The sequence below is a fragment of the Phoxinus phoxinus genome (assembly GCF_949152265.1).
Source record: "Phoxinus phoxinus genome assembly, chromosome: 5".
NCBI classification, from domain to species: Eukaryota; Metazoa; Chordata; class Actinopteri; order Cypriniformes; family Leuciscidae; genus Phoxinus; species Phoxinus phoxinus.
This window is the reverse complement of record NC_136880.1, coordinates 27809399-27836717: the sequence shown is the minus strand read 5'-3', so window position 1 is coordinate 27836717 and position 27319 is coordinate 27809399. Positions and strand designations below refer to the sequence as shown.

Below are 27319 nucleotides of genomic sequence, written 5' to 3'. Positions count from 1 at the left end.
TTGTTCTTCTCTTTTAGTATATGAACATAACCCCATAGTGGACTACATTTAATATAGAAAGAGCCTGAAATAGAGACTCGACCAACAGACATAACACTCAAAAGTTCTGTTGCTCATCAGCCACAGCCATTAGCGCCTAATCTCACGTGACATTTTACCTCAAAAACCTCCTGCTGACGCACGAACAGGAAGAGGATCACGCAGAGGTACTGTATGCCACGTAGTCACATGACATCAGAGTCAGCCGTGCTGGTATTTCCAGTACGTCGTGTCGTTGTTTGCATCATTTCTTTTCAAAAGTTATCTCGCACAAATGGTTTAGACAAACTTAGAACCTGTGTAGTTTGAGAAATATTTTGGTGGGAATTGCCAAGGTTAAACATTTGTGGCATGTGAATGGGAGACAGTGAGAAACCTCAACCATCTCAAGCTACATACACCGGCTCATATTTCACAGGTCATCACTTCTAAAGAAAAGGCTTGCGGGAAAGAGCCATTTATGAATGGAGTGGATTTTTTTTCTTCTTCAGTTTTTCAGTGGTCTTCTAATTGTTTTAGATTTATATATGCTCCAACATGTCCGTCCCCCCACCACCCCCCAATTATTAAAGTAATTAACTTAAAGTCCTATCACAAACGCTCAAGGGCACAGACGATGATCATTCCTTAGTTCAAAATGACATGTAGTATGTGACAAATAAAACATTTTTTGCACCTCAACTTCCCTTTTGAAACACACAGTGGGCAAACTGGAGTTCCCTGATTAACCCTGTACTCTTAACCCTCCTTGCCCCCTCCCTGCCATTAGATCTAGATTGATAGGTCCCAAGGGTCAAAGCTGCGAGGTCAGCCCGTCCTGAGACACCTGCTCTCTCTTGTCAGGCCTGCAACACCCACACTCCCACTGTGAGTATGCCACCTCACACCCAACCCTCTTGACAAGAGTGTTTCCAGCACACATACTGTATATTACACTGACAAATACAGCATCTGTCTGCTATGTGGTGATTTCACTAGTATATGCTTTTATAATTATTAAAGTACTGTATTATTATGGAATGTTTGTTTTAGAATATTGGACAATCAATCAATACACATAAACACTTTCAAAAAGATGAACTAAAAAAGTATTCCCATTTACATTCATTAACATAACCATGACTTTTAACTCAATATATTGTGGTGACTCGTGTTTCTGTGATAAAGTACCATAAGGTAATGCCTCACATATTTAGAATAAATGAGTAAGAAGAGCAACTCTTGGTTGATGGCAGACACAGTGAATGAAGCTGCCCAGGGCTCTTATTTTAACCTCCTTTATTAACTTCAAATAGGACGGCGATTCTGAATGAATGATAATACTCAGCAGCTGATAATGCGCCATTCAGGAAGGAGAATCAAGTTCCTAATTGACAGACTGCTGGGCGGGCTGAAGGGGTGCAGTCTTTCCTATTTGGCGGAATCTAAATGTTATTTAGAATTCAAATGTTTACCTGGTATCAAAACAGTGAGCATGCCAAAATTTTTTATTGAATTAGAATGACAACACTTCTAAGAACTCCAGAGCAATCATCAGTGCATTAACCACTGACGATCACTTGATCTGCTCAGAAAACAAAGTCGGTAATGCAGAATAAATAATGACATTACCTCAAAAAAAAAAAAGAAGAAGCTGTATACTCCACGTATTTTGCCCTATAGTCCTCCCAGCTGTGGGACAAAATAATTCTTCATATTGACATCATTTTTTGCTTCTATAGAGGCATTGAATTGTAATGTCACTTTGTTTCCAAGGTCATCAACAATGTTTACAGTCAGATAGTTGAAATCTGATACTCTCCCTGGAAAGGAAAACAGGGCAATCTGTTTAACTATAGCTTTTAATCGTATTTATATTTTGTATTATTATTATTTATATATTAATATAGTGAATATTTTAATATACTTCATTTCTGAGGAATCAAATTAAAATAATACATCACATTTAAATTGGAGTGGATAAAGCTATATTGATTGCTCACCTCAGGGCCATTAAACTTTTTCATGTACAATGGAAAGGTTGCATGAAGTGTTTCTGAAACAAGGAAGCAATCTCATTGATATCCCATCTGCATCTCTACAGTATACAAGATAATGCAGTAAACATTCTAACATGTTGTACCTCCTTTGATGATGTAACATATTTTGACATCCTCACATGGAACATCTGGCTGCTCATGATCTAACCACAGCTGACCTTTGTAGTAAACACTGGCATGATAGCCAATACGGTGGATTGTGAACACTGAAACACAAAACCAGTCAAATGTCATCAGCTCACATCAAAGTTAGTTAAGCTCAATTTAATTAATTAAATTAAACAGGGGCTGTTCCATATTATGTAGTATAATCATCATAAATCTTTCATAAACTTACTTGGGATTACTGTATAAGTTATAGAGAACAAATTCACTCCTAGAGAGCAAGGAGAAGCAGTCAATGACAGGTAATACAACGGTCCTGGTGAAAGAGAGTTTTAATGAAGACACATCTCAAATACTGAATGTTGCAGAGTCAGACTATATATATATATATATATATTTGTGGATTAATAATATGTAGGTTTCCAATTATATTTTTTAACTATACTGTTCAAAACTTTGGGGTCAGTAATTTTTTTTTAATTGATTTATTTTATTCAGACAGGACACATTAAATTGACCATAGGTGACATTAAAGGCATTTCAAATGTTACAAAATATTTATATTTCTTTTTAACTTTCTATGCATCAAATAATACATCTATCATGGTTTCCACAAAAATATTAAGCACTGTTTTCAACACTGATAATAATAATAAAGCTTTCTTGAACACTAAATCAGCACATTAGAATGATTTCTGAAGGAACATGTAAAATGGAAGATTAAATGAAAATTCAGCTTTGTCATCACAGGAATACATTTCATATTAAAATATACTAAAAAAAGAAAACCGTTATTTTAAATAGCAATAATATGTCACAATATCGCTGTTTTTACTGTACTTGTGATAGGTGCATACTATATGTGCGTGTGTGTGTGTGTGTGAGAGAGAATGTGTGATTTAAAAAAAAATATTTGATATTCCACTTACCATCCAATGTGTACCAGATAGTAAGATGTTCTGAGGAACATAATCATCTTCTCTCTGCAATCACAGATGACACACAAGATAATGCAATAAAACAGAGAAAAGTTGAGGCCCAAAAGCACCACATCTGTTATCCTTCATGAACAACACCAGTGGCCAAAGCTCCCATGGTCAGAATGGTTATGTACAAGTTGAGAGGCTGGGATTTAAACAGAACAACTATTCTGTAAAAAAAAGTTCTTGCTTTTAACAATACACTGTAGTGTACTTTTGTAAAACACGTTTGGTTTGAAACCCACAGCAGGTGTTTTGTTAAGTGCCAGTGGTTGTTTTTTGTGTGAACAGGGAACTGTTGAAAAAAGGAAGTCTATTCATGAGATGAAATCACGAAACAATGTAGTGGGTACTGTATATGCATGACTTTATTCAGTTTTCTACTTCAGCATCACAAACATGTTGACATACAATTTCTGCAATATTGAATGTATTAGAATAGTCCACTGAAACAACAAATTGGTATTTCCTGTCTACTTGTTCACATGTGGAAGTGCATCACACTGCTGGACTAGTCAAAACTTCTCACCTATAGGAAAAAAAAAGTGTATTAATGCCATTAGGTTTATATCAAACACAAAGACATTAGAACCATTGACCGGTGTATAATGTGCTTTTACAAGTCTTATCAAAAGCCAGTGCTCAGGTCAATTTTACTGCCTTTAAAATGCCATTAAAACATTACCAATACTTTCAGATGGCTTTGCTTTAATGAGATATGAATATGAATGAACAACTGACAATCACTTGATCTTATCAGAAAACACATAGTGGAATATCTGCTCCAAAAAAAGAGAGAAAAAGAAACAGCATATCATATTTAGCTTGTCCTACATCACTCACATCTGTTGAAAACTTTTGCTCATAACATCATTATTTTTTCACCTGCCCAGTGATATTGAAATGGACTGTTTGCATGTTTTCAAGGTCATCAACAAATGTCATATTCCCATAAACCTGATATTCGCCCTAGAAGGCAAAACACATAAAATATATATTTTTAATCTTGACTTGATCATAAAGATATAGGCTAACGCATTGTTTATTTTTGAAAGAGTCAATGGTTGTAACCTCTAGCAGAAATTTTTTTTCCTGTAGTGAAAATAGGGTATAACATTCAGTATTCGAGATGTGTTTTCATTAAAACTCTCTTTCACCAGGACCGTTGTATTACCTGTCATTGACTGCTTCTCCCTGCTCTCTAGGAGTGAATTTGTTCTCTATAACTTATACAGTAATCCCAAGTAAGTTTATGAAAGATTTTTTTTTTTGATGATTATACTACATAATATGGAACAGCCCCTGTTTAATTTAATCTTTATAATTAAATTGATATAGCTTAACTTTGATGTGAGCTGATGACATTTGACTGGTTTTGTGTTTCAGTGTTCACAATCCACCGTATTGGCTATCATGCCAGTGTTTACTACAAAGGTCAGCTGTGGTTAGATCATGAGCAGCCAGATGTTCCTTGTGAGGATGTCAAAATATGTTACATCATCAAAGGAGGTACAACATGTTAGAATGTTTACTGCATTATCTTGTATACTGCAGTTATGCAGATGGGATACCAATGAGATTGCTTCCTTGTTTCAGAAACACTTCATGAAACCACTCCTTTTTACTTGAAAGAGTTTAATGGCCCTGAGGTGAGCAATCAATATAGCTTTATCCACTCCAATTTAAATGCAATGTATTTTAATATGATACGTAAGAAATTAAAAATATATACTATATATTATAATACACAAAAATTAGATTAAAAGCTGTAATCTTACTGTTAAATCGATTTTGCTATTTTACTTTCCAGGGAGAGTATCAGATTTATCTGACTGTAAACATTGTTGATGACCTTGGAAACAAAGTGACATTACAATTCAATGCCTATATAGAAGCAAAAAAATGATGTCAATAAGAAGAACAAATTTGACCCACAGCTTGGAGGACTACAGGGTAAAATAAATGTAGTATACAGCTTCTTCTTTTTAAAGGGAGATGTCATTACTCATTCCATATTTTTGGTTATTTTTTCTGGGCAGATCAAGTGATCGTCAATGTAATGATTGCTCAGTTCTTGTATTAGACATAGAAAATGACTTACTTACAGTAAGAGAAAACACAAGATAAACTTAGACAGCCATTCAAAATCTTGGGGTCAGTAAGATTTAAAAAAAAGAAATTAATACTTTTATTAAGAAAGGATGCACCATAAATCATTTATAAGGGTTTATATATCAAGGTTTCCACACAAAAAAAAATGCATCACAACTGTTTTCAAATTTGATAATGATTAGAAATGTGTCTTGAGCACCAAATCGAGCATATTAAAATGATTTATGAAGGATCATGTGACATTGAAGACCGGAATAATGGCTGCTGAAAATGCAGCTTTCCCATCACAGGAATAAATTACATAAATTAAATATATTCAAATAGAAAACAGTTATTTTTTATTTTTTAATAATAATATTATAAAAAAAAACAATTTTAATAAGTTCAAAAAATAAAATTCCCTTTCGATAACAGTTCACTTGACATTGTGTCATTAGCTGACGATATTAGGAAACTTCCATTCTCTGAAATGCTGAAGCCTGATTGAATTGCATCTGTGTAACTTCACAGAAAAATGGCGTCTTCTTCTTCTTAGTCAGTAAAGAGATGATCTTTGCACTGACAGAGAAGTATTTGAAAAACCCAGGACTTGGTAGCACTGAAGAAATGAACTCGGCAGAGCCGACGCCTCTCCCCTGCAGCTGTCCGGCGAGTTATCCAGCAAGGAAACTCGCGATTGAAAGATCAAATTTCAACAGCGTTTGTTGCAAAATGTCGCTCCAAGACTGTGGCACTTGCAGGGTACCCCCCAGATGAGCACTCAATCTGAGTGTGTTGCCTGCCTGGGTCGTTCGTGGTTCACTTTCTTTAGAGGAATCTCGCACTCCCCCGTTCTCATGGCACTCCTTCACAAGCCTAGGAGGTAGAAGTACCAGAGTCGGGGGGCTTAGCAAACGGGACAGAGTGAGCTTAAGGTGGCCAAGACCCCTTAAATCACTTACCCAACAGTGAGAGGATTCTACGGAGCTCTTCACCCGCGAAAGCCAGCTCCCCATGTCCCTGGCCACCTCAGATGCAGAAGAGTGGAGTGGTCGAACCCAGATGAGGATTCCGCCAACCAGCCACATAACAAGCCAGATGATTCCCGGCCCGGGCTTGACTCCCAGCTCAGTCAGGTCCTCTCCAAGACCGTAGTGGAGCTGGGTCTGAGTCCTCCCGCAGCTGCCTCGATGAGTGGTTCCTGCAGCCGGGGCGCTGCCAGTGAGCTCCCCACCAGAGGCCAGACCTGTTTTTTCCAGAGGTGCATGAAGAGCTGACTAAGTCGTCAAATCTGTTGATGATTCATCCCTCATCCCACATCAGCCCTGGCAGCTTGGGCTTACATAGCAGCCTGCCAAGCAGGATCCGCCCTCCATACGATCGCGGGCCAGCAGGTTTTACAGGCTAAACTCCTTCCAGTCTATGGACGAGTCAGGCCTGGATCCATCTGCCTTTAAGATGCTGTGGAGCGTGACCGACCTCAACCTGTGTGCCAAGATGATGGCCCAAGCAATTGGCCGCTCAATAAGCAGCCTGGTGATCCTTGAGCGCCACCTTTGGCTGAACTTGACAGAGATCAATGTTTCGCCGACAAGACAGCCCTCCTTGACTTCCTGGTCTCTCCAACGTGCCTTTTTCAGCTTGATAGTGGACGGCTTCGCCCCAGGTTGACCTAGCAGCCCGTCAGTCTGACGCCAGCATCTGCTCAAGCCCAGTAAAGCAGGGCCTGAAGTCAGGCACTTCCTTCCGGAGCGTTAAGCGATATCCATTCCTCAAATGTCAGGGCCCTCGCCCCCGGGTACTGTTGGACCCTGAGCAACAGCCCTAGCAGTCCTCCTCACTGTTAATGTCCTGGGAACAGAGCTTTATCCCTGGACCAGGCTTGCAGGACCTTTTCTCTGCCTTTTCTCTGACAGTCTGTGCGCTAAAAACACACTCAGCACTCAGCAACTGACACAATGTCGAGTGAACCATTATTGAAAGGATGTTTTGGTTACTAACGTAACCTCAGTTCCCTGAGATGAACGGGAATGAGACATTGCATTCTCTTGCCGTGTTATTATGCTTGCACTGTTAGCGGCCGCTTCTCTGCTTTCCTCAGTCAAAAAATTAAAATTAAAAAGGGCCTACCCATTTGGGTGCGCTAAAACGCCATTTGTCTGTGTTGTTTCACAGACGTGATTTAATCAGGCTTCAGTATTTTGGAGAAAGAGACTTTCCCCATAGCGTCAGCTACTGCCCAATGTCTCGTTCCTGTCTATCTCAGGGAACCAAGGTTATGTTAGTAACCAAAACGTTTTTACTGTATATTTGATCAAATACAGTAAATGCTGCTAAAAACATTTTAAAAAATGTACTGACCCCAAAATTTTGAGTGGTATTGAACAAGATTTATTAAGACAGTTAATGTGTTTTAAGCATACACCTTAATAAATATATTTTATTTTATTTATTATGTTATAACCTGTTCTGTGGTGTGTTTTTAATAATAAAGTAATTGTCTAAGTCTGGACTGTTGAGGAGAGTCATTAAATGGTTTTATGTTTGTGAAGCTGAAACTGTAAATAAATTAAATTAATTTTAAAGGACATACCCTCTGCATTCATACTTTCTGTTTACCAGCACTTCTTTGTTCACATAATTACAGGTTACAAGGAGAAAAAAAAAAAAAAACTGAAAAACAAAAATGCATTGTTCAATCCAAAAGAGAAGTTGTACAATAATGCAGTGCATTGTTATGTCCTGCTGTTATTAGATCATGATTTGAAGACTGATGCACAAACGAAACCATTAAGGAGAGGTTTTGCCACTGGTTTGTTTCATTAAAGGAGATCAGCAATGGTGCTTCTGTACCTTTTAGTTTTTCTTTGTCATATTGTGTCGTTGTCTTACACGTCCTCAGCAGTGACACAATTGATTTGCTCCTCAGAAAGTGTCAACATTTGGTCCAGCTACGATGGTAAGATCTTTTTCAATGATTTACTTATTTACTCAGTTTGACCTCTGATCCTTAGCTACCAGCAAAAGATAAGTAATACTTATTAAAAACTCAATAGATGTTTAAAAAAAAAGAGTAATTTTACGCATTTATTACTGTTTATTTTTTACAAATGATGTTTATGAATCATGAGTTCATGAATGACCTCTTGTGGGATTTGAGCCTCTTTTCATGATTCGGTTTGATGTCATTTAAAACAGTCAATGCTCTCTTCAATCAGGGCCACTGTATTACCTGTCAGTGACTGCATCCCCCTGCTCTACAGGAATGACCGCATACAATGTAACATATACAGTTATTCCAAGTAAGTTGAAAAGATGGAAAATGAATGCTTTATATTGGTTACATTATGCATACAGTAATAATGTTTACTTTATGGAACTACCCTTCACAATTCAAAACTTATCCTGTTTTATATTTATAACAATAAGTACATTTAATAATAATAATAAAGTTATTAACCATTATTATTATCAATAATTATATATATATATATATATATATATATAATATATATATATATTTTTTTTATCATTTTTTTGCTTTGTTTGTGTGCCTTCAGTGTTCACAACCACACGTATCGGGTTTCATGCTCTTGTTTACTACAAAGGTCAGCTGTGGATCGATCACATGCAGCCAGATGTTATTTGTGAAGATTTAAAAATATGTGACATCATCAAAGGAGGTACTGCATATTAGACTGTTTTATACATCCCTTACAGTCACTAGCGTTTCAGCAGTGCATTAATACATCTCACTAATGAGACCACATTCTTGTTTTAGAAACACTTCATGAAATAATTCCAATTTATGTGAGGACATTTTATCCCCCTGAGGTGAGCAATCAACAGTAATGCTTTATCTTTTCCAATACAAATTACTTTTATGATCCGGATGTATAAACATATACAGCAAAATTATATAATTATATATGTCATATAACAAATTTTGTGGCTTAGTTAAGTGGGTTTCCAAATATATTTTTTGTACACACACAATACCTTTCAAAAGTTTGGAGTCAGTAAGAGTTTTCTTTTTAAAGAAATAAACAAATTCAAGAACTCATTGAACTGATCAAAAGTTAGAGTAAAGACATTTATAAAGTTACAAAATATTTCCATTTCAAATACAGTAAATGCTGTTCTTTTACATTTTCTAGACCTCAAAGAATCCTGCAAAAAATCTATCACTGTTTTCACAAAGATATTTATTTTTTAATTAATTAATTAATTTATTTATTCGAAACACTGCACATTAATGAACAATCTAACATTTCTGTACAGACTGTAAATGAGCCAGGTTATAGCATAAATGATAATTTAATTATTAAAATAATTTTCACCTGTCGTCCCGAGGCAGGAAGACAACAATATTAGGCAGCACAACTTTTCAATATTGTTAATGATAAGAAATGTTCCTTGAGGATCAAATCAGCATAATGATATCTGAAGGATCATGTGACACTGACGACTGGAGTAATATTGCTGAAAATGCAGTCTTTCCATCACAGGAATAAATTACATTTGAAAATATAATACAACAGGAACAGATTTGTAATAATGTGTCACAATACTGTTTTTACTATATTTTTGATCAACGCAATGAAGTCTTGGTCACAAGAGGCTTTAAAAAACATAAAAAGTTTGTGTTAATATATAATATATATTTGTGTGTATGCGAGTGTTGTGTGTGATTAAAAAAAAAAAAATTATATTCCACTTACCATCAAATGTGTACCAGATAGTAAGATGTTCTGAGGAACATAATAATCTTCTCTCTGCAATCACAGATGACACACAAGATAATGCAATAAAACAGAGAAAACTTGACGGGCACAAAAGCACCATATCTGTTATCCTTCATGAACAACAAGATTGGTTATGGAAGTTGGGAAGCTGTGATTTAAACAGAACAACTATTCTGTAAAAACAGTTTTGCTTTTAGTAATTCACTGCACATTTGTAAAACACATTTGGTTTGAAACTCACCGCAGGCTTTTTGTTAAGTGCCAGTGGTTTTGTGAACAGGGAACTGTTGAAAAAAAGCAGAAATTACTGACTCTCTGCGTCTCACACAGGCTGCGTCCAAAATCACATGCTCTCTTGAGTAGGGTACTTATTTTGAAAAAGTTTTTACTTCAAAACAGCTAAAAAAGTATGTTCTATTTAGTATGAGTGTGTGTAGTATGAATGTAACCTGGACGTACTACATTCCATGTTGTCATTATCACGTGACCTACAACATCAGTTGCATCACTTCACTGCCATTCATAAATCCTTTCCCGTGGTCTCATGGGATAGTAAAGTGTCAAGTCAAGTTTATTTATATAGCCTATGCTTTTTACAATACAGATTGTTTCAAAGCAGCTTTACAGAGATAACAGAAAAATGCAACAAAGGTTTTTTTTTCAGTAGAATAGCGTCACAGTCCTGCTTAAGTAAGGTAAGTAATGTTTCATTTTGTTGTAAAAAAAAGTTATTATAATTTTTTTTTGCAAAGATCTAACCTTTCATTGAAGTAAAATAATTGAAAGTGGGGGGGAAATCACATTATGAAATAAATGTTTTTCTCCAAAACACGTTGGGAACAATTATTTGCCCCCTTTTATTAAATATGTTTGGAACCTCCTTTTCCCAAGATAACAGCTCTGAGTTTTCTCATATAATGCCTGATGAGTTTGGAGAACACCTGACAAGAAATCAGAGACCATTCCTCCATACAGAATCTCTCCACATCCTTCAGATTCCCAGATCCATGTTCGCGCTGCTTCTCTTCAGTTCAGTCCACTCATTTTCTATAGGGTTCAGGTCAGGGACTGGGATGGCCATTGCAGATCTTGGTTTTGTGCTCAGTGACCCATTTTTGTTTTGATTTTGATATTTGTTTTTGGATCACTGTCCTGTTGGAAGATCCAAACATGGCCGTTATGAGATTTCTAGCACAGTCTGTTACAGTAGGTTTCGATTTCTTATCTGTTGGTATTTTGATCCAATCCATGATTCCATGTATCTGAACAAGATCTGAACAAGAACCTCTGGCAGAAAATTAGGCCCACGAATTAAAGATACAGCAGAGTATTTCATTTTACACATGGGGTACTTTTTTATCGCTGTGTGCACCAAACCCATCTGCTGGATTTTCTGTCCAAAAGCTCTTTTTTGTTTTGTTTCATCTGTCCATAGAACGTTTGAAAACCTGACACTACTGGAATTTCAAACGGGACGGGTTCTATGGTCAGATGAAACAAAAACAAAAAAGCTTTTTTGGCAGCAAACACGTTAGATGGGTTTGGTGCACACAGGAATAAAAAAGTACCCCATGTGTAAAATGAAATACTCTGCTGTATCTTTAATGCTGTGGGCCTAATTTTCTGCCAGAGGTCCTGGACATCTTGTTCAGATGTAGAGGTCTGTAACTTTTATCATAGGTACAGTTCAACTGTGAGAGATGGAATCTAAAACAAAAATTCAGAATATCACATTGTATGATTTTTAAATAATTAATTTGCATTTTATTGCATGACATAAGTATTTGATCACCTACCAACCAGTAAGAATCCCGGCTCTCACAAACCTTAGGCCACATTTACACATAGCCGGGTATTTAGAGAAACGAATATTTCCCCCCCTCCGTTTTCAATAATAACATCGTGCACACAACCCGCATAAATACGCCGTTGAGCGCCTTTATAACTATGCCAAACCTATGGGCGGCAGTGTAGGGAGAAGGATAAAGCCATGCAAGCCAATCAGAATCCTCAGAATCGACAAGAGAGAACCTAAAACCCCGTTTCTCCCAGTTGACACGACAACACATAACCGGCGTTTTCAGAAATCTCCACTTTGGCCGGAGTTTTTAGAAATAATCGTTTTCTGGGATAAAAACGGCGTTTTCGTGTAAATGACAGGCCAAAACGCAGAGAAATATCTGCGTTTTCCCATCGTGTAAACGGGGCCTTAGTTAGTTTTTCTTTAAGAAGCCCTCCTGTTCTCCACTCATTACCTGTATTAACTGCACCTGTTTGAACTTGTTACCTGTATAAAAGACACCTGTCCACACACTCAATCAAACAGACTCCAACCTCTCCACAATGGCCAAGAGCTGTGTAAGGACATCAGTGATAAAATTGTAGACCTGCACAAGGCTGGGATGTGCTACAGGACAATAGGCAAGCAGCTTGGTGAGAAGGCAACCACTGTTGGCGCAATTATTAGAAAATGGAAGAAGTTCAAGATGATGATCAATCTCCCTCAGTCTGGGGCACCATGCAAGATCTCACCTCGTGGGGCATCAATGATCATGGGGAAGGTGAGGGATCAGCCCAGAACTACATGGCAGGACCTGGTCAATGACCTGAGCTGGGACCACAGTCTCAAAGAAAACCATTAGTAACACATTACGCCGTCATGGATTAAAATCCTGCAGCGCACGCAAGGTCCCCCTGCTCAAGCCAGCGCATGTCCAGGCCTGTCTGAAGTTTTCCAATGACCATCTGGATGATCCAGAGGAGGAATGGGAGAAGGTCATGTAGTCTGATGAGACAAAAATAGAGCTTTTTGGTCTAAACTCCACTCGCCGTGATTGGAGGAAGAATAAGGATGAGTACAACCCCAAGAAAACCATCCCAACCGTGAAGCATGGAGGTGGAAACATCATTCTTTGGGGATGCTTTTCTGCAAAGGGGACAGGACGACTGCACCGTATTGAGTGGAGGATGGATGGGGCCATGTATCGTAAGATCTTGGCCAACAACCTCCTTCCCTCAGTAAGAGCATTGTAGATGGGTCGTGGCTGGGTCTTCCAGCATGACAACGACCCCAAAACACACAGCCAGGGCAACTAACGAGTGGCTCCGTAAGAAGCATCTCAAGATCCTGGAGTGGCCCAGCTGAAAAGCTGTATTGCCCAGCGACAGCCCCGAAACCTGAAGGATCTGGAGAAGGTCTGTATGGACGAGTGGGCCAAAATCCCTGCTGCAGTGTGTGCAAACCTGGTCAAGAACTACGGGAAACGTATGATCTCTGTATTGCAAACAAAGGTTTCTGTACCAAATATTAAGTTCTGCTTTTATGATGTATCAAATATTATGTCATGTAATAAAATTTTCTAATTAATTAATCATACAATGTGATTTTCTGGATTTTTGTTTTAGATTCCATCACTCACAGTTGAAGAGTACCTATGATAAAAATTACAGACTTCTACATGCTTTGTAAGTGGGAAAACCTGCAAAATCGGCAGTGTATCAAATACTTGTTCTCCCCACTGTATATTGACATCATGACACCTCTCTGGAGATTTTTAGCATGGTAATGGATATGACAACATTAATGTATTTGGTCTTGGTGGAATAAATATGCTACACTGCTGCTGAATTGCTGCTGCTGATGATTATTGCTGCTGCAGAGCAAGTACAATAACTTAATACAGCCAAAAAAACACAGATATGCTGCTGTGAGTATACAAGACATACTGCTGCTGCACAAATAGCATTTATAAATTACCCATAGCAGATCTATACAGGTGGAGCTGGGGAAGGAGGATTTTAGAGAAACTCTGAAACCGTGCTGCAAACTGGTATAGTGAATGGTAACCAGCCATTTAAATGTTGAGCAGCAAGCTCATTAGCTGTAGATGCAACATGAACCATTTAGTAGTTAAAGCTGCAGTCCGTCGTTTTTCCTCTTTGTCGCCATCTCTGTTAGAAATCTGCAATTGCAGTTATTCGCGGAATTATTAACTGTGCGTGGGTAGTAAATTGGCATGAAACAGCGCGGATGAACACAATGTATTGAGGCTGCCGCGTCGCTGTGGATACTGTAACGTTACTGTCATCAGCAATCTCAGAGTATACTTTTTGAAAGTGTCAACATTAGAATTTTCATCGGAAAATGTCATCTGAACAAGTAAGTAACATTCACTTTTGTTCTGACCAAATTCGGGGGGTGGGGGGAAGCATTGCAGTAGGCTATCATGCTGATTAAATCTAACGATTGCTTATATCACGTCAAAACGTGAAAAAATATATATTTTTTAAGTCTTTGGGTTTTACAAGTGGTGAATCTCCAGTTGTCACTGGTGATTGTCGCTTTAAACTTTCGGGATCCGCCATACCAAGTGCTAAGCTAAATCTCCACCTCCATCATCCACACACGCTAGCCGGGGACTCCTTCTCTATGTGTACAGAAGTGACGTAATGACGCAAAGACATGCTCGAAATTCCCGCGGAAATCCACCAGTACCACTGGAATTAAAATCATTATTACAAGCTTACCGTTTTGAATCGAGGTAAGGCAAGCAGATCGTTTTGAACACTGGCTGGTTACGTTTTTTTTTTCAAAAATGTCTTTTTTGATATTTTTAAACCCAAAAAAGTGCCGGACTGCAGCTTTAACACTGTAAATATCATCAGCTTGCGTTAAGGACCCATCAGCCTGCGCCATCTAGAGTTTCATGACAGAACTGAGTTTAAGTATCCCTTGTCTTTTGCTGGTGTAAGGTTCTGACGTAACACATTAAACTGAATAAATAAGTAAATTGAAAAAAAAAAAAAATTTCTCATTTAATTAAAAAAGCCACAAAATTGTTCTGTCTTAAGGGTTTTGTATAAATGTATCAATCTTCTTCCTGAAAGCTGGGACATGAAAAATATCACAAAATTATAACATCAGGACACAACAATGCACTGCATTATTGTAAAACTTCTCTTTTATATTGAACCATGGATCAGTTTTTTTCTCTCTCTCATGTAAGTACCTGTAATTATGTGAACAAAGAAGTGCTGGTAAACAGAAAGTAGTGAATGCAGAGGGTATGTCATTTCAATGGCATTTATTTACAGTTTAATTTTCACAAACATACTAAAACCATTTCACGACTCTCCTCAACAGTCCAGACTAAGAAAGTAACTTGATATTATTAAAAAACAAATTGAATAGAAAATATAACATTTTTTCACACACACACACACACACACACACACACACACACACACATATATATATATATATATATATATATATATATATATATATATATATATATATATAATGAGGTTTCTATTTATACTGTCTTAACAAAATATGTTAACGTTGCTGTCAGTTACAATCATAATTTTTCTGAAATCTTTGTAATTTCTGAATAAAAGTTTTCCTTCCAAAGAAAAAGTTTTACTAACCCCAAACCTTTGAACGGTAGTAAATTGATCTTATCTTTGCTGTTATACTGCACGTTTAACAATTGGATGTTCTGGTTCTACAACCCTCCTCAAAAAAATCCATTCTTACTACCAATACCTTTTATTTCTATAGTGATGTTGAAATGTATTGTCAGCCTTCTTTCAACATCATCAACAATGTTGACATCCATGTAAATCTGATATTCTCCCTGGGAAGGAAAACAAAATAAATAAAACTTTTTCATAGCTTTCAAAAAATCATATTTTCAATTGTCATGTGCTTGCATCAAAAGCAACAGTGCATGTCATTTTTATATATATACATGTTCACTTAGAATCGAACACAAGACCTTGGTGTTGCCATGCTATACCAGTTCAGCTACAGGAACAACTTTTAAAATCTAATTTTATAACTCATTACAATAGAATGGGTACAACATTAGTCATGCAATCTCACCTGAGGAGTAAGTAATTTGCTTCTTTTAAAAAGAAATGGACATGTTTCCTGCAGTGTTTCTGAAACAAGGAAGCACTCAAATCAATATCCACAACTGCATTACTATGAAAGATAAAGTGCAGTGAACATATTTTAACATGTACCTCCTTTGATGATGTAACAGACTTTAACATCCTCACAAGGAATATCTGGTTGTGTGTACTCTAACATTAGCTGACCTTTGAAGTAAACTTGAGCATGATATCCAGCACGAGCAACTGTGAACACTGAATGACAATAAAGTTAATTTCAAATTTAAAAAGAAAAAAATTACAGCTTTAATAGCAAGCTTAAACATTATTCCAAGTTTAATTACACATAGATTTTATACATAATGTAATGATTCAGAAGCATAACATTTTAATAAACTTACTTGGGATTACTCTATAAGTTAAAATGTGCCAGGCCACTTTTGGAGAGCAGGGGGAAATGGTCAGTGACAGGTAATACAACGGCCCTGGTTAAAGAGAGACGGAGCATTGGCTAATGACAGAATAATGACATCTCAAAAATATTAATATAAAGAAAATACCTTCTATCTTTTTGCAAAAATTAGTACACATGGGTAGTGTTGCTAAAGGTTTGATATCTGAGCAGGTAACCAAAGTGATGCAGGTTTAAACTCCACAAGAGGTGATCCATGAACTTTAGCCATTGTGTCATTGAGCAAGATACTTCACCATGGGTTGCTCTAATATGGTGCCCCCACATTGTGATGGGGGAGAAATTAAACTTGAGAAAAAAATTATATAACAATGATTTTGCGTTTTCTCGCAGAATGTTTGCATTCCCCCAAGGAATTGCATTTGCTCGCAAAACTTTTGTGTTGTAAAAAAGGTTGGAGGAAAAACTCTCTCAATGTTATCCCACTTTATATTCAGTATCCTTAACTATTATGTTCTAACATTTGAATTAATTATTTGATTCATTAAGTAATGATTTAATACTCATCGTTTACATACATGTTTTACATTGTACTGATATATTTTTTAAATATCTGCATGGAATTACAGCTTAATTTCATACACTGTTTGACTCTTATCTTACCCCTTAAACCTACCCATATACCACCAAACCAGTCCCCTTACCCACATCACACCTCAATAGCAATACAACATTAACACAATAAGTACACTTTTGTGTGATGCAAGTACATAGTGGTTAAAGACACCTAATATAAAGTGGCCCAATGATTGTGAATGGACACAATGATTCATGGGAGAATGCAATTCTTTTGTGAGAGAATGCAAAACCATTGAAACTAAATATAATTTATCTTCCCATCTCATATATTTCCTATATTATTTCCATTTAGGTGCTCCATATTCCAATGATACATTTTCCATAAGCTAAATGACCAGATTAGTGGTTTAAAACTGTTCTTTATGTAAACATCTGTGGAAATGTTTCTGTCTTCTCTTTTTCTGATAATGATTTGAACCACGAGTCATTACGTTTAAAAAGTAATATATTAATACAGGCTTTGAACTGACCAAACAGAATCATTTAGCATCATATAACAGCACATTGTTTAAGAAAAAAATATTCAACTCACCTTCGTAGCTGTACCAAATGTTCCAATACTCTGAGGAGCAGAGTAATCTTCTTTCTGCAGAGGCAGAGGACACACAAGGCAAAGCTATAAAAAAAATAAAAACTGAAGCATACAAAAACACCATAACTGTTGTTTTCCTGAATAAAACTAGGCAGATATCTCTCCGTCTTAAATAGTAACAACGTTTTTTGTTTTAATTATTAAAATCATCATAGAGCGTCACACTCATAACTACTTCTGTAAAACATCCTCTTTCAATATAGGTCACTGGTTGTTCCCCCTATAAATGGCAATGGTTGTGAGAATAAGGAAGAATACACAAGTTGAGCCACAAGATAACATCATGATGCAGGAAGGGAATTGAGATAGGGTGTGCAGATGGTAAATATCCATTTATTTACACTTTTATACAAGTTTCTACATCACAAATAAACTGGATGACATATCATTCCTGCTAATATTTAATACACAACAACAGTCCATTGAAATATAGACATCTTGGTTTCCCAAGCTAAATCGATCCAATGTTGGTGGACAAGTTAACTTTTATCTGGTTTGTTCAAGTCATCTGTATCAAAGGAAAAGGGCCGGTCGTAACCCATGAGGTGGTTGTAGTCGTTGGGCAGAGCAAAAAGCATTGGGTTGACCAGCATCGAGTGTTTCTTGGCGTAAAAACTAGTGAACATCCTGCTCACAGCAGGGATATTGACATCACTCTGATGGAAAACAGTCCGTTTCTCCAATAGAAGGGCACTGTAAGAGATGGCTGTGTACATGTCGGTCTCCTTGTTGTGGTACAGGCGTACTACATAGCCTTTGGTGATCAAGTGGAGCAGAATAGGAGTCATAAATGTGAAGAAACCTATAAAGCCACAGAAAGCCACTTGCAGGACCAAGCTGTTCACACCAATGCCTGTTTTCATGAGGACATATGGCATCACACAGAGACTGAACATACTGCTGGAGTAGGAGAAAAACTTCACACCTACAACAAAAGAGCAGACTTAGATCATTAGGTTAGGTTTTAGAAGCTAATATAAATGGCATTGCAACAGCTGATAGCTATATCAGTTTGTAGTTCACATTGTGTTTTACAAGTGTAAATTATGTGTGTGCTATATATGGCAGGCATTTTACCGAGGACAGCTTTTCCCAGACTCCCTGTGTAGATTAATTCTCCATCTTCAGGCTGAACTGGTGAGGATGTATACCATCTAACAGCAAAGTATGGTTGAACCTAAAGTACAAACAAACAAAGCAATTAAAGGGTTAGTTCACCCCAAAAAAAAGTTCATAAAGAGATTGTAAAACGAATAGTCCAAATTTTCCGAAGAGACTCGATAGCTGTATATGATGAACAGATTAAATGTAGGCTTTTATTTAAACAACTTTTTGAAGCATCAAAGTGATAGTTATGCGGTGGAGGGACAGAAAGATCTCTGATTTCATTCAAATATCTCATATTTGCGTTTCCAAGATGAAGTAAAGCCTTGCGATTTTGGAACGGCATAAGGGTGAGCAAATGATGACCGGATTTTTATTTTGGGGTTAACTAACCCTTTAAGTGTAACACTGAAATACTGTAACCGCTTCTCAATTAAGTGTAGACATTCACATTTTTAGATTTAAGATTAAAATTAAACATTTTTTTTTTTACATTAAAATAAATGTATTTGTACTTTAATCATAGTTCTTTTAGATGTCGCAACACATGTTGTTCAGGAACACAACAGATGTTCAGGAACACATCATTATAATAAATTAATTTATGAAAAAAGCCCATGCTTTTCTTAAAAGCACATGCAGGAAAATTTCCGCATTTTCTGAAAAAATAGAAAATAAATAATTGCTCAAAACAAAATAAACAAATATTTAAATAAAACATTTTATGTTTATGCACAGGATCCATGTTCTTCTGTGCTAAGCCAAATTAATGATGAAAGCTGTCCAGGTATAAACAATAAACAATGTACAGAAACAATCGTACCATTTACAGAAAGGTAAACAGCAAGCAAATGGCATATTTAAACGCAATCTACTATGTACCTTTTTTGCATGGGCTTTTAGAAATGACCTTCGGTTCACATGCAGCAAATTATCCTGCCCCTTTAAAACTACAGCATGAGTGTGGCAAAAACTCCCACTGCTGTGTGATACCGGACGAACACCGACTTGGATTTTTCTGATGATCTGTTCTTGGTTTTTTGACAGACGCCGCAACCCATGCAAAATCCCAATCTGATACATTTTATCATGTGGAGTTTTCCCACTTCCTTAGATAGCAAAATGACAACGCACCGGAAGCAATTTGATGCGCGCGCGCACACACGTGCGAGTGAAAGATTCGTAATCGATGATGAACTGTACAAAAACCTCACAGATGTGAAGAAGTATAAATCTTACACATCACACTTTAATGTCAATTCAACCAAAGCATGCAATTCTGATGTGATATTAATTATTAAAGCATATTGAGGAGGACTCTAAGTTTGTAATATCTGTAACGGAAGTGCATGGATTCTCTGCCTGACAATTGTTTCCTGTTGTCCGCACTGACAACAGAAGAAGCAGTTGCCAGAAGCCCATCGGAGAAAAAAACCGAAAAAGAAACTGCTCTGACCAGCTCAATCTTAGCGAGGTGAGACAATGTATCTTGTATTTAATTATGATTATTTAATCTTGATTCGTGCGAATTCTGTCTCCTGAAATATTTTTGGGAAAAATACGATTTGTACATAGTGCTGCTTGAGCTAACTGGGAAGGAAACCCATTGCCTATGATTTACTGCTCTAACATTACATGCCTGACCCAGACTGCATCAGGACTCGTGGATCGGTTATATTCTTGTGCCAAATATCAATAAAAATATCCGATTTTTCAATATAAATCTGATAATATATTTGGTTCTTGTTTGGTCTCTGCAGCCCTTTTCATTAACATTATGTTCGTTGTTACTATCTACATTACGTGGTAACTGATCATTTCTCTCTTAATATTTCAGAGAGAGAGAGAGAGAGAAGAGAAGGCAGTAAAAATGGGTAAGGTTTTTTTTTTAAACCAATGAATTAACTCCTTCTAGACCTAGTAATGTTGTTTTATTGTGAGAATAAACATACATTACTTAGATTAAGGGATATCTGTATAATGTATTTCTGTGTATGATCAAATTAATACATTTTAGATGGAGAAGAAAAGACCTATGGTGGCTGTGAAGGGCCAGATGCCATGTATGTGAAATTAATCTCCTCTGATGGCCATGAGTTTATTGTGAAGAGAGAACATGCTCTGACATCTGGAACAATCAAAGCTATGCTTAGTGGTCCTGGTGAGTGTTAGTTACCAAATGAAATGAATAAAATTTGAATTGCATATAAGAATAGGATCTTCCTGAATTTTGTCCAACAGTAGTTATTCCACATACTCTTTAAATGTGTTTTCATGTTGTGTGTATTGTATTGGTTCTTTTATTTTTGTTTTATCTAATTTAAGCTTTAAGGTGATAGTAACATTGCGTTATCTCTGTTTTTCAGGCCAGTTTGCGGAGAATGAAACGAATGAAGTCAACTTTCGAGAGATCCCATCTCACGTTCTTTCTAAAGTGTGCATGTACTTTACATACAAAGTCCGCTATACTAATAGTTCAACAGAAATCCCAGAATTTCCAATTGCCCCAGAGATAGCGCTGGAGCTTCTGATGGCTGCCAACTTCTTAGATTGTTAAACATAAAAAAAGAAACACTCATATACACGTCTGGCTGCAGAATAAATATGAAAAGCAAATTATTATTGGTTTATTTTATTGCTTTTAAATACTTTTAAGTTTGCAAACAGAGGTATGCTGTGCTGAATAAGGGGTATAACAGTTTTGTTCACTTGTTCTATTTAACATGTAATTGCTTTAAAAAATAAAGTTATTTTACTTTATTGTTTTAAGCTTTGACCCAGTATTAACTTACATAATTTCTGTATTGCAAAATAAAGTTGGCCGGAGTGATGGATTCCTAAATGACTAGAGTCATGGAATTTATTTTACATGACTAGAGTCAGACAGACATGTAGTTTTACAATGTATATATTTGTGTTAACAAGTTCAAAATTCAGTTCTTTTGGTTTTATGGTGGGTTGCGAACCAACTTCAAAGGTGCATACCTAAAAGATAGATTTTGTAGATTTGTCATACATTTTCTGCATGTGGATTCATCAGACAAGTCTTGTAATTGTCCGCAGTATTCATTCATCAGTTGTTTAATGAATAAATTCAGTTGTTCTTGAAAATATTTTGTTCATTCATTTAATTCTAATTTGTGAAGATTATGTGCACTTCAACTTTTATATTTTTAAATAGTAATTATCCAAAATAAGGGTTTAAATTGAACATTGGTTTTCTGTTTTCTGTGGATGACTGCATTTACAAATATTTTTGAAGGTTAACAACACCAAGGGATAAGTCTAGATAGGTTTAACTATACTAGCAGTCATCAAACTTTAATAAAACATACAATTATAGGCCTATATTAAATATTATTTTGAACATTTTGCTTTTTTCTAGTTTACATTTAGCTAAAATGGCTAGCTGAACATGTTTAATGGCACCATGCTACTACCCCATATACACACCCTTTTTTTTCTTTTTTTTCCTGCGCTAATCTGAAGGAAGGTTCGAGGTATGTACATAATAAGAAACTGACATTCAAAAATAACCCCACCTGAGTAATTTTCGCTGGAGTAAAGTATAGCAACACGCTTCTTTCTCCCCATTTAAATGATGCATCCGTAGTTTGTATGTTAGAATACAATTGTTTTGTAGTTTCTTATTAAAAATAAGTATTTTATACTATTTTAGCCTGTAAAATAGGATTTTATTTTCACCAGTAGTGCCTCCCACTGTTACAAACAAACTGAATGTTGTTGCATTGCGGTTCCGTGAAAACCCTGATTAGACGTCATTCGGCCAATCGCCTCACTACAGGGGCTTTCCATCATGGCGTCTATGCAGGTGAATATCTCCCTACATACACAAGCAACTATTTTCAAATAACAATGTAAACCATTTTTCGCATTTAGCTGTGACACGTACCGGGTTTCGTCCTATGTCCCTGTCTGTGGCAATCTGAACATAGGACAGTCCGCTGTTTCATTCGTACGCACATTTGTTTACTTTGTAAGCTAACGTTGTATGACAGCCCAACAAACTATGCACTGTCACATCACAGTTGTAGCGGTGGAAGACGATACTTAAACGGGATGTGAAACGGGAATGATTATGTAGCAGAGTTCTTGCGGAGCTGTAAACAATTGTAATGTTGCTTAATCGCTAGTTTCTATAGCACTGCAAATCGTTTGTTTGACTAGCTCGTTGTGTTAGCGGTCTGCTTGCTAGTTGTATTTTTCAGACATTTCGAATTTAATTTAGGCGAATGGTTTAAAACCACGCACACTGAATTAAAATTATGTATTAATAGTTTAGAATGTTAATAGCGTAAGAAGGCTGTCATGTTTTTACTTTCAGTTGTGCCTTAACCCAAGTTATTTTCACTTCCCAGAAGCGATTACAAAAGGAGTTGATGGCATTACAAAGTGATCCACCACCTGGAATGACACTAAATGAGAGAAGTGTACAGAACACAATCACTGAGTAAGTTGTGAGATGTGTAAATGTGCTAGATCAAGCAGTTAGTTTAGTTGGATTATATTTTGACAGTTTGCAACCTTTCCCTAAAGTTGTTGACATGAAAATTAATCTATTTTCTAAATGCATGCTATAGATCTTATTGTGAACAATTAAACTGTGCATGTTTCTTTTTTAATTTGACCTTGTAATGTTTAATCCAAATGTCATAACTGGATCTTCCGGTGAAAACAACAGACTGGTGACGTTTATCAGCTTCTCCAATCATTTAGTCCACTTAAACCCCACCCCTGCAAACTCACTTTTATCTTCCTCCACTTGTTTTGAGCAATGGCCACTCTCAAAACCTATATAATTTTTTCAATTTTACGATGTACAAAAATATGTAATTAATAATCTGTCAATTCTTTTGTTTCATTTACGACTTTAACTTCTCACAAAAATGTAAATGCTGTAGTTTACTCACCCTCATGTTGTTCCAAACCCATAAGACACCATCATTTCGAAAAACAAATGAGAATATTTTTAATAAAGCCTGAAAGATTTCTGTCCCTCCTTTGAAAGTCTTTGTTACCAAATCTTTTCATAAAGAGGACATTTCTAAAGAGTAACGATTGCTTCATAAACATATTTAATTTAGGCTTTTATTCACTTATAAACATTGACCTGCATGCATACATTGAGCACATCAAATACTTGCATGACCAAACCTTATTTATTGTTGCTTGTGTTTTTATGATCTTTTTAAATAACCAAAGTTTTGGTGGAAAGGACTTTCAATAGAAGGACAGAAATCTCAAAGGTTTTATTAAAAAAATATATCTTAATTTGTGTTTTATTAGTTTGAAACAATGACATGAGGGTGAATAAATTATGACAGAATTTCCTTTCTGGGTGAACTAACCCTTTAACTGGTTTAATTTCTGTATTGAAAGGGTTCATTTATGTTTATTTCAGTCAAAGCAATGAATCAATGATTTTATTCTTGTATTTGTCCAGGTGGTTTATAGATATGGATGGTGCTCCAGGTACTCTTTATGAAGGAGAGAAGTTTCAACTCCTGTTCAAATTCAGTGGTCGATATCCTTTTGATTCACCTCAGGTAAATTGTGAATCTCCTTATATATGGTGGTGTTTTTGTTTAGTTTTTTTGTTTGGTCTTTTTGTATCAAAGCTGAATGCTTGTTGCTAATACATATTGTTTCTATAGGTAATGTTCACCGGAGAGAATATACCTATCCATCCGCACGTCTATAGCAACGGTCACATCTGTTTATCTATTTTAACGGAAGACTGGTCACCAGCTCTGTCTGTGCAATCTGTTTGTTTAAGCATTATTAGCATGCTGTCAAGCTGCAAAGAAAAGGTAAACTTAACCTTTTAGTTAACCAAATTGAGAAAGGTATAAGTGAAATTCATTATGGTTGTCTAATGAGCTGTTTTTGTTGTCGTTGTTTCAGCGACGTCCTCCAGATAACTCATTTTATGTAAAGACATGTAATAAGAATCCAAAGAAAACTAAGTGGTGGTATCATGGTGAGTGTATCCCATTATCTTCTCAATAACTCCTATTCATGTGAGTTTGTATTAAAACAGATATGATCAAATAGCTTAGTTTTCTTTGCTGTCTCTGTATACTTATTTCTTTTTTTGTTTGTTTTACAGATGACACATGCTAGTATCAACACCATTTTGATAAATAAACAAACTTTTCCAAGTGCATCAAGTACTTTATGACAGTCTTTGGGTTAAGACTGAACCAGCAGACCCTGGGATGGTGATTTATGTATGGATTAGGCATACACTTCTGCTGACTGCAAGAAGTGCATAAAACTGCAGGAATGTAACCCACCCGGCAAGTATATTTTGATGGAATCGAGATGTGGAGCTTTTTCTTTTCTTTTTCATTTTGGTTATTTGATTTACGTTGTAATGTTTTCTTTCATACGCTTCTAAGGGTTTTTACCGTTTTTGCAATAATATCTTCATGTGGGTTTGGAATTAAAGGGATCATGACATGAGAAATCAAATTTGCATTGATATTTTGACATAGAGGTTTTTGTACCATTAAAACATCTTTAAAAAGTTGTATAGCTTGAAATGTCCTCCATTATAAACAAATCAAGCTCAAAAAAATGGCTTGTTCTGATATTGGGTGACCTGTGATGTCAGGTGGTCAAATATATTTGCATATGACTGCCTACAAAGCAAGACATTGATGAATAGTTATACATCACAGCACCATAGGCCCCGCCTACTGGCATTCAGTCGCTTAACGGCTAACATTTGCTTACACTGGATGTGAGCGTCATGTCGCATCAAAGCAAATAGAACCCATTATAATAACTGATGCTGTCTACACTGGATACAGAACACAGATGCCCGTTCACTTTCTGACATGGGCCTACTCTACGCGCTTGTGCTGTTGACAACAGGACAAATGAAAGTGTGAAAGAAGGTTCGCTCTGAGGCGTCCAGTAAACAGCTCATTTGTGTCTCTGTACAGATTTCAGAAGGATCTCCGCATCAGACACAAGGGGGTGCTTTATTTTAATGGTGTCCTGGATCATGTCAGAGGGTTATATTTTTGTTTGGAACATTTTCTTTTGTAGACGAGGCACAGTGTAATGAATAATGTTTTCAAACCATTACAGTTTCCTATGCAATGACGTTAACCAATCAAAACAGTGACCATTTATTGACAAGTTTTAAAGGAGCCGCCCCTTAAAAACTTGTCATTTCAGAAGGAGTGTCAGAATGAAGGATGAAAATAATAGTTTTTCCACATTGTTCTTTTTTTTAGTTTTTTATTAACATTACAAGTGAACCTCAAGGAACATATTAAAATAATTGAAAAACATCCATGTCATGACCCCTTTAAAGGAAAACGACTGTAATGTAATGAATCAATAATCAAAAGCAGAGACAGATGTCTATCTTTTCCTTGCTTGGTTATGCACTGTGAAATTCGAACAGGGCAAATTTGTACATGAAGATTTTATCGGTATACTTAACTATAGTTTATTTTAAAACAAAACTATGCCCTGCACCTTTGGTCCTTGTCCCCTAATAAGCCATTTTAAGTTTAATTTTGTAGCTGGGTGTGGTGTATAGGACTATTCTGATAAATGTCATATTTACGAATATGTACAGATTATATGCAGTGTGTTTATCATATAACATGATCTTAAAGGTAATTTGGAATTACACAAAGAAATGCTTTATGGGTTAAGGTTTAAGCACTGGTTTTATAGATAGACCCACATTTTGTGTAGTTAAAACAAGAAATAACTTTAAACATAATCACTTTATCTTTTATGTGAAGCTCTATCTAGTTCTATTAAAATTGTATATTTGATTTATTGGTTGTATCCTGCTGTGCTGGGTAAGATTCTTTTAAAAAGACAACTTTTTCATGCAGTTAGCTTTAGAAAACGTAAAGTTTGTCTTCATTGTTTTGTTAACTTTATTTAACTTTATTTAAAAAAAATGTTCTTATTAAAGTAATATATTTTGAAATGCTGTCATGTATTTTAATTATACTACTTTGTAAATGTATATTGTTTGACTTCAGATATTGTTTGAATAATGAAGTTCTCTTCAAAATTGTCAACAGACTGTGTTTGGTATAAGAAAAGTATGTAAATGACACACTTTACCATTTATGGTAATGCTTGTTGAATGCTGATCTGTCCACTAGAGGGAAGTACAGTAATAGCATGTAAGCAGTTACATTGCATTCACAGTCATGTTTGTTGCTGACACTTTCTCAGCAAAGCAGTAATCTACACAGTTTGGGGTCAGTAAGATTATTTTAATACAAAGCTGCATTTATTTGATCAAAAATTAATAACATTTAAAAGAAATGTTTTCTATTTTAATATATATTTTAAAATGTATTCCTGTGATGACAAAACAAAATTCTCAACACCATTACAACCGTTTTTAGTGTCACATGATCCTTCATAAATTATTCAAATATGATTATTTGCTGCTCATGAATAATTTCTTAATGTTATCTGTGTTGAAAACAGTTGTGCTGCTTAATTATTATGATCAATATTTTCTGATAGATGAATAGAAAGTTTATATATATATATAATATATATATATATATATATATATATATATATACAGTAGTCAACATTTGAAGTGGATCAAAACCTTTTATCAAAGTTGAATCCCCTTTCATACATGAATTTTGAACAAT

The 27319-nt window shown here is 35.9% G+C and overlaps 5 protein-coding genes across 16 annotated transcripts; 3 read left to right on the top strand and 2 right to left on the bottom strand.

The window, feature by feature from the left end:
- Nucleotides 1-870: 870 nt before the first annotated feature.
- ly96 (lymphocyte antigen 96) lies at nucleotides 871-17741 on the bottom strand. 6 transcript variants are annotated; one of them, XM_079613564.1, is made up of 11 exons: nucleotides 17481-17741; nucleotides 16299-16382; nucleotides 16030-16152; nucleotides 15887-15945; nucleotides 15548-15638; nucleotides 10241-11151; nucleotides 9976-10029; nucleotides 2416-2499; nucleotides 2162-2284; nucleotides 2022-2074; nucleotides 871-1841 (listed from the first exon to the last, which is right to left on the bottom strand). In XM_079613564.1, exons 1-6 carry the CDS (start codon nucleotides 17602-17604, stop codon nucleotides 11144-11146), a joined length of 489 nt encoding a protein of 162 aa, XP_079469690.1. In that variant the 5' UTR covers nucleotides 17605-17741; the 3' UTR covers nucleotides 871-1841; nucleotides 2022-2074; nucleotides 2162-2284; nucleotides 2416-2499; nucleotides 9976-10029; nucleotides 10241-11143. The 6 variants fall into 6 exon arrangements, 3 of the variants coding, with proteins under 3 accessions (XP_079469690.1, XP_079469691.1, XP_079469689.1); XR_013797723.1 differs by lacking the exons at nucleotides 9976-10029; nucleotides 10241-11151; nucleotides 15548-15638; ... (2 more) ...; nucleotides 16299-16382; nucleotides 17481-17741 and adding exons at nucleotides 3113-3692; nucleotides 4007-4134; XR_013797724.1 differs by lacking the exons at nucleotides 9976-10029; nucleotides 10241-11151; nucleotides 15548-15638; ... (2 more) ...; nucleotides 16299-16382; nucleotides 17481-17741 and adding exons at nucleotides 3113-3692; nucleotides 4007-4134 and having other exon boundaries at nucleotides 2416-2454.
- On the top strand, nucleotides 4323-9196 carry LOC306999100 (uncharacterized protein). 2 transcript variants are annotated; one of them, XM_079613566.1, is made up of 8 exons: nucleotides 4323-4407; nucleotides 4550-4672; nucleotides 4760-4812; nucleotides 4974-5116; nucleotides 8010-8213; nucleotides 8473-8556; nucleotides 8815-8937; nucleotides 9036-9196. In XM_079613566.1, exons 5-8 carry the CDS (start codon nucleotides 8093-8095, stop codon nucleotides 9104-9106), a joined length of 399 nt encoding a protein of 132 aa, XP_079469692.1. In that variant the 5' UTR covers nucleotides 4323-4407; nucleotides 4550-4672; nucleotides 4760-4812; nucleotides 4974-5116; nucleotides 8010-8092; the 3' UTR covers nucleotides 9107-9196. The 2 variants fall into 2 exon arrangements, with proteins under 2 accessions (XP_079469692.1, XP_079469693.1); XM_079613567.1 differs by having other exon boundaries at nucleotides 4974-8213; nucleotides 8863-8937.
- A 112-nt stretch (nucleotides 17742-17853) lies between the features above and the next one.
- On the bottom strand, nucleotides 17854-19727 carry tmem70 (transmembrane protein 70; the record flags this gene model as incomplete). Its single annotated transcript, XM_079613557.1, has 3 exons — nucleotides 17854-18465; nucleotides 18618-18717; nucleotides 19527-19727. The coding sequence occupies 3 exons, from the start codon at nucleotides 19725-19727 to the stop codon at nucleotides 18020-18022; spliced, it is 747 nt and encodes a 248-aa protein (XP_079469683.1). The 3' UTR covers nucleotides 17854-18019.
- Nucleotides 19617-21420, top strand: elocb (elongin C paralog b). Of its 5 annotated transcripts, none has more exons than XM_079613562.1 (5): nucleotides 19617-19870; nucleotides 20043-20118; nucleotides 20488-20518; nucleotides 20662-20805; nucleotides 21011-21420. In XM_079613562.1, exons 1-5 carry the CDS (start codon nucleotides 19704-19706, stop codon nucleotides 21199-21201), a joined length of 609 nt encoding a protein of 202 aa, XP_079469688.1. In that variant the 5' UTR covers nucleotides 19617-19703; the 3' UTR covers nucleotides 21202-21420. The 5 variants fall into 5 exon arrangements, with proteins under 5 accessions (XP_079469688.1, XP_079469684.1, XP_079469687.1 ...); XM_079613558.1 differs by having other exon boundaries at nucleotides 19619-19870; nucleotides 20482-20518; XM_079613561.1 differs by lacking the exon at nucleotides 19617-19870 and having other exon boundaries at nucleotides 20011-20118.
- Nucleotides 21421-22133: 713 nt separating this feature from the next.
- On the top strand, nucleotides 22134-27092 carry ube2wa (ubiquitin conjugating enzyme E2 Wa). 2 transcript variants are annotated; one of them, XM_079613555.1, is made up of 7 exons: nucleotides 22134-22144; nucleotides 22421-22476; nucleotides 23024-23115; nucleotides 24109-24211; nucleotides 24320-24475; nucleotides 24570-24645; nucleotides 24775-27092. In XM_079613555.1, the coding sequence occupies exons 2-7, from the start codon at nucleotides 22462-22464 to the stop codon at nucleotides 24786-24788; spliced, it is 456 nt and encodes a 151-aa protein (XP_079469681.1). In that variant the 5' UTR covers nucleotides 22134-22144; nucleotides 22421-22461; the 3' UTR covers nucleotides 24789-27092. The 2 variants fall into 2 exon arrangements, with proteins under 2 accessions (XP_079469681.1, XP_079469682.1); XM_079613556.1 differs by lacking the exons at nucleotides 22134-22144; nucleotides 22421-22476 and adding an exon at nucleotides 22520-22777.
- Nucleotides 27093-27319: the final 227 nt, after the last annotated feature.

Bases quoted from the DNA above. Each gene is read 5' to 3' on its own strand.
- LOC306999100 (XM_079613566.1), top strand. From the start codon at position 8,093: ATGGTGCTTCTGTACCTTTTAGTTTTTCTTTGTCATATTGTGTCGTTG. The intron at 8,557-8,814 runs GTAAGTTGAAAA...GTGTGCCTTCAG, and splicing joins AACATATACAGTTATTCCAA to TGTTCACAACCACACGTATC. The intron at 8,938-9,035 runs GTACTGCATATT...TTCTTGTTTTAG, and splicing joins ATGTGACATCATCAAAGGAG to AAACACTTCATGAAATAATT.
- ly96 (XM_079613563.1), bottom strand. From the start codon at position 17,604: ATGGTGTTTTTGTATGCTTCAGTTTTTATTTTTTTTATAGCTTTGCCT. The intron at 15,946-16,029 runs GTACATGTTAAA...TCCTTGTTTCAG, and splicing joins CTGTTACATCATCAAAGGAG to AAACACTGCAGGAAACATGT. The intron at 15,639-15,886 runs GTGAGATTGCAT...TTTCCTTCCCAG, and splicing joins GCAAATTACTTACTCCTCAG to GGAGAATATCAGATTTACAT.
- elocb (XM_079613558.1), top strand. From the start codon at position 19,704: ATGCAAAATCCCAATCTGATACATTTTATCATGTGGAGTTTTCCCACT. The intron at 20,119-20,481 runs GTGAGACAATGT...TTAATATTTCAG, and splicing joins ACCAGCTCAATCTTAGCGAG to AGAGAGAGAGAGAGAGAAGA. The intron at 20,519-20,661 runs GTAAGGTTTTTT...AATACATTTTAG, and splicing joins AGAGAAGGCAGTAAAAATGG to ATGGAGAAGAAAAGACCTAT.
- ube2wa (XM_079613555.1), top strand. The intron at 23,116-24,108 runs GTAAGTTGTGAG...GTATTTGTCCAG, and splicing joins GTACAGAACACAATCACTGA to GTGGTTTATAGATATGGATG. The intron at 24,476-24,569 runs GTAAACTTAACC...TCGTTGTTTCAG, and splicing joins TGTCAAGCTGCAAAGAAAAG to CGACGTCCTCCAGATAACTC.